The 11,622-nt window shown below is 44.6% G+C and overlaps 1 protein-coding gene across 1 annotated transcript in view; it reads left to right on the top strand.

The window, feature by feature from the left end:
* The first annotated feature begins 538 nt into the window (after nucleotides 1–538).
* The window catches only part of SCNN1B (sodium channel epithelial 1 subunit beta), a 35,692-nt gene continuing 24,608 nt past the window's right edge, over nucleotides 539–11,622 (top strand). Inside the window, exons 1-3 of the mRNA XM_036739552.1 lie at nucleotides 539–849; nucleotides 2,225–2,507; nucleotides 8,650–8,840. Of these exons, the coding sequence (XP_036595447.1) occupies nucleotides 539–849; nucleotides 2,225–2,507; nucleotides 8,650–8,840 (785 nt within the window). The remainder of the gene's footprint in view (nucleotides 850–2,224; nucleotides 2,508–8,649; nucleotides 8,841–11,622) is intronic.

Below are 11,622 nucleotides of genomic sequence, written 5' to 3'. Positions count from 1 at the left end.
CAAAGTACTTTCCTTCCTGTGCAGGAGGTAATGAAAAGATTATTTTAACTTTTACATTTATCATTTTACAGCTGAATTAACTTAGAAGGAAAATTCCTTGTTCGTGGCCACATGACTAGTAGCAGGCATCATACCTGGGATGCAAAGCCAGCTCCCTCCTAACTAGAAGTCCCATATAATTCTTTGTCACTCTACCCCTCTGCCTTTACTATCTCATGAGTTAGAGACACAAGAGCAGCATGGAAAGTGTTCCATCAATCAGTAACATTTATTAGGCACCTGATGTGAACTAGGCACTGTCAGTACAGAGACAAAAGTGAAACAGTCCTTTCCTTCAGAGGTGACATTCTATGGGAAAAGACCACCTACAGATACTTGAAGATATGCCCAGGTTTGAAAGGTTATTGTTCTTATCTGGCATTCGCTGTCAAAGATGGGGAAAGGCCAAAAAACTGTTGAGAGAAACACTGAAATTAATTTTTGTGCCTTTCTTCCCTTCTCTTCCCTGCCCCCCAGGACCCATGCAGAAGCACCAAACATGAAGGTGAAAAAATACCTAGTGAAATGCTTGCACCGCCTGCAGAAAGGGCCAGGCTACACCTACAAGGAGCTTCTGGTCTGGTACTGTGACAACACCAACACGCATGGACCCAAACGCATCATCTGTGAGGGACCCAAGAAGCAGGTGATGTGGTTTATCCTCACCCTGCTGTTTGCCTCCCTGGTCTTCTGGCAGTGGAGTGTCTTGATCCAGACTTACCTCAGCTGGGAGGTCAGCGTGACTCTCTCCATCGGCTTCAAAACCATGGAATTCCCAGCGGTCACAATCTGCAATGCCAGTCCCTTCCGGTGGGTTTTGTCTGTATGTCCAAGCAGAAGAGTCGGGTGGCAGAAGGATGAGGAAGAGGTTGAAGGGTAGGGAAATAGCAGGGAAGGAAACTCTGGGAATAGTCAGCGCTCATAGTGGAACTGACCCTAAAGAAGATGTTGAAGAAGGGAGATGGTACAGAGGACACACTGCAGAGGATTCTGAGGGCTTTCCCCAAACACTTGGGAAATAATTTTGTTTTTGCAAAAAAGTGAGATTTACTACTATTTTACATGTGAAATCTGGATTCTGTCAAAGGGCTGCACTTGAGGACCTAGAGGGCCACATGTGGCTTCACAGGTTCCCCACCCCTGGCTAAATGATCTCTTGGTCTCTTATTGCTCTAAATTTATGTTCCTCTGATCCTTTCCTTGTAATCTGTGCAGATTTATAGACTATATATGCAATAATAATTTAGATTTACAAAGCATTTTGTAGACATCTCATCTGCACCATTACAGATGAAGAAACTGAGGCCCCAGGTCCTTTTCCTTTGCCTTCATCTTCTCTTCGTCTGTGTTCACTTTTAGCCGTGTTCACATTTATGGAACAGACAGGATGTGTTTGTCTGTGTCTGCTTTTAGTTTGAATCTCATAAACCTTAGAAACTTTGGTTGTTCACCAGGGTTCTGGTCCTCTCCCCTACAAAAAGTACTCAGAATAGAGACATCACCCCATTTGGAGGCCTTGAGGAGAATATGGACCTAGGATTGGTTCAGTATCCATTTTGACAAAGTCTTTTCCCCTTGTCCCCCATGTAAAATCTGTGTGGGTGAGGCTGGGGCAGGTGTACATAATACCAGGGAGGAGTTCCTCAAATTTCCCCTCCCTCAATATGCACACCAAAGAAGGGTGGTGTCTGGTTTGAACAAACAAAATCTTGAGCTGTTAGATTTTTATAACCTGTCTGCCTGGCTGGTTTGTTTGCCCTGTTGATCACCCCAAGACCCCAGCAGCCAGGCAGAACAGCCAACTGCAGATCTTTCTGGTTTCAACCTGTGATGGATGGCACAGCCACCAGCTTGTGCCTACCTCTCCACACTCACCAGAGGCCTGGGGTGGGGGGGGCGGAGAGGACACAGGTCAGGGAGGGGTGGAGGGAGGGTCTCCCTTTTGTGGTTTGTGGCAGCAACTTAACCCTCCTTAGTCCTTCCCCTTTCCCCCTCCCAGTTTCCTGACCTTGCCCTTATACTAAGTCATCAGGGCAGTAGCACCATCGCTCTGGTTTTCTTGAATGGAATAGCAGCCATACTACAGAAGTTAGGATGATACAGGTACAAGCTATTTAATTAGCTCATCCCCAGGCACATCAGGAAACTGCTGCCGTCACCCTCATGCCATACTTTATTCCCTTAGGTATTCTAAGGTAAAGCATCTTCTAGAGGATTTAGATGACCTGATGAAGGCTGCTCAACAGACCATTCTAACACTCGATTCTGGTCCTAACAATGTTAATTACATGGAAGGCCTGAACTTGACCATCTGGAACCACACACCCCTGGTCATAATTGATACCCGAGACCCCGACCACCCTGCCATCGTGGACCTTTTTACCTTTGGCCGCAACAATTCTGAGGCAAACTCCTCATCTCCATACGGGAGCTGCAATGCCCAGAAGTGCAGAATCGCCATGAGGCTGGTAAGTAACCACCAAGCATGTACAAATATTTCCTCCAGAACTTGACCAATAAGCGAGAACTGACGTTGAAGGTGTATTGAAGGAACTGGGCATCTTTGGCCTGGAAAGAAGAGGACTGGAGGAGAAAGAGGATGGGATAGCCATCTTCAGGTATTTTAAGAATTGTCCTGAGGAAGAAGGACCAACTTTATTTTGCTTGGACCCCATATGGAAGAACTAGGTTCAGGGGGTGGAAATCACAGCAGCAGATTTCAGCTCAATATAAGGAAATATTTCCTATTGGAAAGCCATCTAAAAGTGAAAATAATAAAAAGAGCTGATATTCACATGGTACTTTAAGATAACAATTATAATAATAGCTAACATATATATAGGCCCTACTGTGTGCCACCATGCTAAGTGCTTTACCGTTATTATCTTATCTGATCTTCAAACAATGCTGGGAGACAGGTGCTACGTTTATCCCCATTTTATAGGTGAAGAAACTGAAGAGAGCAGAGATGAAGACTTGCCCAGGATTACATAGCTCGTAAACATCTGAGGCTCGATTTTAACTCAGGTCTTCCTGACTCTGTGCCCAGCGCTCTATACATTGTGCCACTTACCTGCCAATAGTACATTATGTCATTTCGCAAAAAAAAAAAAAACAAACCAGCTGCTTCAAGAGGCAGTGAATTCTCCCTTGCTCCAGGGCTTTCATTGAAGGCTGGATTTGTCTAGTCCTGTTGCAGGAGGAATTCTTGATCAGGCCTTAGTTGGACTTAGGGACTAAGACGTCTGAAATTCTTGGTTTTTTTTTGAGGGGGGGAGGCAGGGCAATTGGGGTTAAGTGACTTGCCCAAGGTCACACAGCTAGTAAGTGTGTCAAGTGTCTGAGGTTGGATTTGAACTCAGGTCCTCCTGACTTCAGGGCCGGTATTCTACTCACTACACCACCTAGCTGCCCCAACATCTGAGACTCTGTGACTGTTTCTTTCAAACCCTTACCTAGTTACTGCAGGAAGAAAGGGCAGATGCCTACAAACTTTGGGTGTGGCCATTTATCGGGGCAGCTGATTGGCCCAGTGGATAGTGAGATGAGAAGACCTGAGTTTACATCCAGCCTCAGACACTAACTAGTTGTGTGACCCTGGGCAAGTCACTTAACTGTTGTCTGCCTCAGTTTCTTCATTTGTAAAATGGGGATAATACTAGCACCTACCTCCTAGGGTTGTTGTGAGGATCAGATGAGATCTATTTATTTTAAAAAGCACTTAACAGGGCAGCTTCCTTGCCCCTTGCCTTCCCCCCTCAAAAAAAAAGCATGCAACAGAGTACTAATAAATGTTGGGTTTATTTCTTTTTCAATTGTTGAGATTTTATGAACATTGGTATCAAAAGAAAATCCACCAAATGACAGAGTTTGATAGTTGGGAGGGACTTTGGCAGTTATCCAATGAAAGGGATCCTCACCAAAACTTTATCTGACAAGAAGCCGTCTTACCTCTGCTCGTCAGAGACCTCCACGGTGGCTGAGCCCACGGCCTCTCCAGGTCGCCCGTTCTGCTTTGGGACAGCCTGAACCAATGGGAAATTTTTCCTGACATCGAGCTTCAGTTTGCCTCTTTGCAACTCCCATTCCGAGCTCACCAGTGTGTCAGATGTTATGACATAAGAAGCCCTTTGGAGGGAGGAAGGGAACGGTCATATCTCTTGTCAACCAGTATTTATTAAGCCTTTGTTCTTGTGCCTATGTCTAGTCTAAGGATGCTGGAGAAGGAGATGGTACCAACCTGTGCCCCGAGGGAACACCCAGTCTCTGCCCTGTTAAGGGCGTTGGGAACAATGTTATGTACTGAAAGTGAAGGTGAAGGATAGGCTATACCCCATTATTTGGTGGAGAGAGAGAGGATGAGATACCCTTCCTGGGTAAAAGGCAGCCATTCTGGGAACAAAGGACAGTGATCGTTCTTCCCAATTAACTCAGAACGCTCCGTAGTGGGGTTTCTTGGTTGGTGATGGACGGTTTGTCCCCAGTATCATTTCACAGGCTGGTAAGCCCATGAACACCTGTAAAGGGAGAATGCCAAACCCAAGACTTTGGAATTCACTGAGCTCTGTCTCCCTTTATTTTAGGGTTGAGAAATGAGAAGGAAGATGGCCTCTAGCTAGCACCCTCAGAATCTCAGACAAATGAGAATTTGGCTTTTAAAGATTTCCATTTCCTATAGCCAACTCTTCTAATATCTCTCCCATTCTGCAACTCAACCAATTAATATACACTTTTTTTTATTTTTTTGAGGGGGCAAGGCAGGGCAATTGGGGTTAAGTGACTTGCCCAACGTCACACAGCTAGTAAATGTGTCAAGTGTCTGAGGTCTGATTTGAATTCAGGTCCTCCTGACTCCAGGGCCCCGTCCTCTACTCACTGTGCCACCTAGCTGCACCTAATATGCACTTCTTAAGCTCCAGCTACCTGCTGGGCATTGTGTGACTAGGCACCAGAAAATGCAAAGACACAAGTGAAAGCTCTTAACCCTCAAGGAGCTTACATTCTAACCCTGGTGAACTGTTGGCCTGCATTAAGCCTAGTCAAGAGGTCTGGATACTAATGTAGGCTCTAGTCTTGATATGTTGTGTACCCTTGGAAGAGTCACAAATAGTAGGTAACATTTGTACAGCACTTGAAAGGGTTGCAAAATGCTTTATCAATATTAACTCATTTTATCCTCAAAACGATCCTGTGAAATCAGTGCTATTACTGTCCTCATTTTACAGATCAAGAAACTGAGGTAGGCAGAGGGTAAGTGACTAGCCTAGGGTCACACAGCTAATCAGCGTTTGAAGCTAGGTTTGAAATCTGGTTGTCCTGACTCCAGGTCCAGTGGTCTATCCAATGTACCCCCTGGTGGGAAACCTGCAGTCTCCAGACCACATGTGGCCCTCTAGGTCCTCAAGTGTGGCCCTTTGGCTGAATCCAAACTTCACAGAACAAATCCCCTTAATAAAAGGATTTGTTCTGTAACACTTGGACTCAGTCAAAAGGCTGCACCCAAGGACCTAGAAGGCCACCTGTGGCCTGGAGGCTGCAGGTTTCCCACTTGAGGCCAAGCTTTTCTGTTTCCTGACTTGTGAATGGAAGAGAAGATTTCTGTCCCCTCTGTAGCACACAGGATCTGATTCTATGGACTGTGATCTGCTAATCCTATTTTCCTAAGGGGGAAGCTGGCCTTGGGAGCAAGAACAGTGGGTAACCCCACTATATACCCACTATAGGAAAGGCTTCCTTGAGATTGGCCAAATGCCTAAGGGTTACAAAGGCTTGGTAAGACTTTTCCTGTAAATCCTGAGAATTTACATGCATATACATACATCCTTGTTTGGGCCCTGGGCTACCACGTATTCTGAGGGAATTCCCACAATTAACGTAAGCAGGTCCAGTGATAGATTACACAGAACTGGCCAGCCATTGTCAAAGGATCATAGATTTGGGCCTCAGAGAGACCTTAGAGCTTAACTAGCCCAACCCCTTTATTTTACAGATAAGAAAACTGAGGCCCAGAGTGGCCTGTCAAGAGTTTTGCCCAAGGTACCCAGAGCCTGGATTTAAACCCAGGTCTTCTGACTCCATTTCAATGTCCAATCTATCACGCCGGCATTAAAGGTCAGCAATCTGTTTGCATGTGACATTGAGAAGGTCAGCCCTTCTGCCATCGGTAAAACACACATCTCTAGCTCCGTGTGACAACAAGGCCACGTTTGTTAAGCCCCTCAGTGGACGCAGCTGTTCAGGTGCACATTGTTCAATTACTGACAATGTTTGAGGCACAACAACAAGAAGAAAAGGTGGCAGGCAAGCCGATAATTCTGGATATCCCAGGACCTTCCCAAAGTCCTCTAAGACCTTGAATGAATAATTTTACTTAGATGCTAAAGCAACTTTTCAAGATGAAAAAGGGAAAGATCTTGATTCTTGCTGCCTACTTGGGACGTGAGCTAAGTAAGTTGGTAGTCATCCTTCAGAAGACAAGCACCAGTCTCTTAGGACATCTGAGAAACCACCCTGACAGATGACAAGGGTTAACCTGAGGTCACACAGGAGCAAAAGCTCTTGGATCTGCTAGAGAGTGGGCAGGAGTGTTGCTGATCCCCGGGGGACTACATCTCTCAGTCAGTCAACAAATATTTGAAGGGGGAACCTTAGGCTGAAAGGGCCAGGGTCTCCCATTGCATTCTGGGCCATCTCCAGTAGTCCTGGTGAATATCAGACCACTGGGCCCAGATGGCCCTGGAGGAGAAAATGAGGCTGGTGACCTTGCACAGCCTTCCCTCACTCAAATCCAAGTCAACCGCAAGTCGTGTCTTCATTTTGCTGATGCCATGGTCCTCTTCAAGAACGAAGGACAAACACAACAGTAAACATTTACTAAACACCTTCTATGTGCCAGGCACATAGGGGGATACAAAGAAAGTCAAAAGACAGTCCTTGCCCTCGAGGAGCTTACACTCTCATGGTCTCAAAGCACACAAAAACATCTGTATGCCTTGATTTCACTTGGAATCTCCTGCCCTTCTGTCAAAAACAACTGTAATTCTTCTATAGGTTGAGACTGTGATGGGCCAGGCGAACCAGGAGCGGCAGGCAGGGAGACAGGGTGAATGATGTGTACATTAAAGACCAGCTGAAGACAGACTTCCCACATTAGCCACAGTCCGCTTGGTGGGAAAGTACAGTCAGAGTGCTTAACTGAGACTGGAGCAGACTGAGGGTGAAACAGGCCTCCCAGCTCTCAGCAGAGAGGTGGAGGACTATTGGTACAGAAGGAGACAAGTATTTTCAGACATGGTCATGTGTCTGTTTGTTTTGTTTCATTGTTCTTATTTATTACAAGCAAAAGCTCTATTAATAGTAGGAGAAGTCATTGAGAAGAAGTGGTGATTTTTTTAAGAGAAAACAAAAAATGGAAGTACAGTCAGGTGGTTAGGATGGATATCAGGGTAAAGGCCTGTTTCTTTTTGCTAATTCATGGAGAAAAGTAACGGTCCCCAGGTATGGGAGATATGTATGACTCTCAATAGGACTGAATAGAAAGTGAAGCGGAAGGAAGGAAGGAAGGAAGGAAGGAAGGAAGGAAGGAAGGAAGGAAGGAAAGAAGGAAGGAAAGTGATGGAAGGGAACAAGGGAGGGAAGAAAGAAAGGAAGGAAGGAAAGATGAAAGGAAGGAAAAGGAAGAAAGGAAGGAAAGGAGGGATGGAGGAAAAGGAACAAAGAGGAAAGGAGGGAGGGAGAAAAGAAGGAAGGGAGGGAGGGAGGGAGGGAGGGAGAGAGAGAAGGAAGGATGGAAGGAAGGGAAGGAAGAAAAGAAGGAAAGGAGGGAGAAAGGAAGGAAAAGGAAGATAGGGGAAGGGAGGGAGGGAGGAATGAAGGAAGAAAGGGAAAGAAAGGAAGAAAAGGAGGGAGGAAGAAAGAGGAAGGAAGGAAGGAAAGAAGAGAGGGAGGGAGGGAAGGAGGGAGGGAGAAAGAAAAAAAAACATTTATGAAGCACTTATTGTGTGCAAAGCACTGTGGAAAGCAGGGCAGCCCCTTCTCTCACAAACTCACATTGTAACAGAGGGAGACAATACATATAAGAGGTTTCCACAGCCAATCATATGGAAAAGGCTTATGGTCTTTAGTGTGTAGTGGCAAAGCAGAAGGTAACACATCTTTCATATTTCCATTTATAAAACCTTATCCATTTCTAATGTTGAGCCATTTGTCCCAAAGCTGCTGGGCCTTATGGAGGGAGGGGAGGCAAGGTAAGGTGGAGACATCAGAGACAGAGAGATCGATATTAATGTGGAGAAAGTCTTGTATTCAGGAGGGAATGTGGGGAACAGATGTATTCACTGCCTTATCATTTATCTTGAAGGAGTCCTAGTACAGAGACCATAGAGTGATATAACTGGAAGGGTCCTCAGAGATCAAACCCTCTTACCAAGAAGCATCCAGATTTCATTGTCTCCTAAATTAGGCCATTGTCCACAGCACTGCTACAAAATGACCTGAGTTATGGGGGTTGGGAGAGGAAGACCTTCATTCGGAGGGTGACACCCTACTAAGAGCCTGTTTGTCAGTTCTGGTCCAGCACAGCCTCACCCTGGATTTTTCCCCCATCCACAGTGCAGTCAAAATGGCACGGTCTGCACCTATAGGAACTTCACCAGTGCTGCCCTAGCAATGAAAGAATGGTACATCCTACAGTCCACCAGCATCCTCTCTCAGGTGCCCCTGGAAGAGAGGATCCAGATGGGCTACCAAGCAAACCAGATGATCCTGGCCTGCCTATTTGGGGCAGAACCCTGCAATCACAGGTATGAACACTTCTCTTTTTCCTCAGTTTTCTTCTCCTCCTCCTCCACTTCCTCTTCCTCCTCTTCCTCCTCTTTCTCCTTCTTCTTCTCCTCCTCCTCTTTCTCTTTCTTCTTCTCTTCCTCCTCTTCTTCTATACAGAATGACCCCTAACACCGTTGCCAAATCTCAGTCATAGGTTCCTAGACTAGAAAGGGACTCCACAATTCACCTAGGCCGTGTCCAATACAAAGGTATACAAAGGTTCATGCATTTTAGGGAACTGAGACCCAAACAAGCTAAGTGACTTGCCCATAGTTATCCTATAGGAAATGTCAGAGCCAGAATTTGACCCAAGTGAGCAAAGTTTCTCCTGGCTCCAAACCTAATTGTGCTCTTTCTGCTACATAGATACTTACAATGTGCAAGGCATAAGCATAAAAAGCTTAAAACTGCACTAAGACTTTCAGGACACCAAAGCTTTAATAGCTTTAAGTTTCAATAGCTTAGAACTGTACTGAGACTTTCAAGACACCAAAGCTTTAATAGTTTAAAACTGCTCTGAGACTTTTGGGATACCAAAGCTTTAATAGCTTTAAGTTTTAGTAGCTTGAATGGCACTAAGACTTCTGGGTAGGAAGATGAAATAGGGCACTGTCCCTGACACCAAGAAGTCTATATTCCACTAGGAGGGAAATACGTGTACCCAAGTATTAGGCAGGCTGTGAGAGGGGCAAAAGAGAGAGCTAGGTAATGGGCTTAAGGAAAATTTGAGCAGGTAGAGATCACCTTCTCCTGGGGTCATCAGAGAAGCCTAAATATCCCCAGTTCCTTCAACTGATACTTCTATGAAATGATTTCAACTCCCATCACCATCACACTAGTCCACCCCCTTGTGTTTTTACATCTGAGGAAACTGAGGCCTAGAGAAGAGAAGTGATTTGTTCAAGGTCACCCAGGCCAAGTGATGGAACTGGGATTTGAACCCTGAGCCTCTGATTCCATATCTAGTATTCTTTCCCCTGTTGCATACTACAGGACTCTGGCTAAATCTTCTAACCTAGACTAGAATCAGGTCCTGAAACCAAATATCCCTCTCCTGACTACAAGTCCAGCGCTCTTTCCACTGTACGAAATGTGTACCCAGAGAAGTCTTGATACCACCTTAAGGAAGTTACTTCTCCAAATGCTCCTATTATTCCTAGACCTACCAGAGATCAAAATAATGGACAAATCCATCAGCAATAATCCAGTCCGTATCTATCAACATCCCCCAGCCAACTGAAAACCAAGCAGCGCATGCAAGTTGTATCAATATTCCCTCTTTCTTGTATCTTTTTGCTTTCTCTTTGTCTTGGAAATAGACTTGATTACCTTGAGTCTATTTCTCTCTTTCCTCAGTTTACCTTGTGTTGACTTATATCTTTATATGTTGTATCCTCCAGTTGAATATAAGCTTCTTGAGGGCAGAGACTGTCTTTCATTTCTGTCTATGCATCCTCAAAACCTAGAATAATGCAGTGTACAGTGGAGGCACATAAGGAGTGTTTGTTGGATTAAATTGGACGAAGTTTGTTCCAGCCTCGTTAAAAGTAGAGCAAGGAGAAGGATTGAGAGGAGTATGGTAGAGTGGATAAAATTCTGGACCTGGAGTCAGGAAGACCTAGGTGCAAATCTACTCCCTAACTGTGCAACTCTGAGGAAGTCCCTTAGCCTCTTCTTGCTTCCATTACCTCATCTTCAAGATAGGGGTGATAACAACCATCTCACAGGATGAAATGAGATAATATAAGTCCAGAGTTTCACCACCACTAAAGGTACATATAAACAGAAGGCCTGGATTCAAATCCTGCCTAAGACACTTACTAGCTGTGTGACCCTGGGCAAATCACTTAACTTCTCTCTGACCCAGTTTCCTCATATGTATAAATGGACGTAATAATAGCACCTACCTCACTGGACTGTTCTGAAGATCAAATGAGATAATATACATAATACAATAGGCATAATATAATATAGCATCTAATAAGCATAAAAAGCTTAAAACTGCACTAAGACTTTCAGGACACCAAAGCTTTAATAGCTTTAAGTTTCAATAGCTTAGAACTGCACTGAGACTTTTGGGACACCAAAGCTTTAATAGTTTAATACTGCTCTGAGACTTTTGGGACACCAAAGCTTTAATAGCTTTAAGTTTTAATAGCTTAAGTGGCACTAAGACTTCTGGGACACCAAAGCTTTAATAACTTTAAGTTTTGATAGCTTAAAACTGCACTAAGATTTTTAGGACTTGCCAGTATGTAAAGTGTTTTGCAAATCTTAATGGGCCATACAAATGCTAGCTTTTATTATTGAATGTTAGTTATTATTACAGTTGTTTGCCTAAATAGACACCTGAAAGCCATGGAGCATCCACATCTACCATTTGGAGGAACTCTTTTTTTCCTTTTCTCAGCTATTTTGCAATTTTTTCTCAAGCCTTTCCTGACTGTCTAGGGCACTTCCAGGGGAAGTATGGTACTGTGAAATGAGGACTGGCTCTAGTCATAGGAGCATAGGTTTACTGCTGGAAGGGACATTGGAGGACAGTAAGTATAACCTCCTCATTTTACCAATGAGGTAACCCAGGCGCAGAGAAGTTAAATGACTTTCTCAAGATCATATGGCTGATCTGAAGTCATCTGAAGCCTTCTGGCCTCCAAGTCCACTGCCCGATTCACTATACCACACTTCACTGCCTCTCAAGTCAGAGAACCCAAATTTAAGTTTCATGCTTATTAGTTGTGGGACGTTGGCCACATCACT

Source organism: Trichosurus vulpecula, chromosome 9 (assembly GCF_011100635.1).
Source record: "Trichosurus vulpecula isolate mTriVul1 chromosome 9, mTriVul1.pri, whole genome shotgun sequence".
Taxonomy (NCBI): domain Eukaryota; kingdom Metazoa; phylum Chordata; class Mammalia; order Diprotodontia; family Phalangeridae; genus Trichosurus; species Trichosurus vulpecula.
The sequence above is the reverse complement of the archived record's forward strand: the minus strand, read 5'-3'. Positions and strand labels throughout refer to the sequence as shown.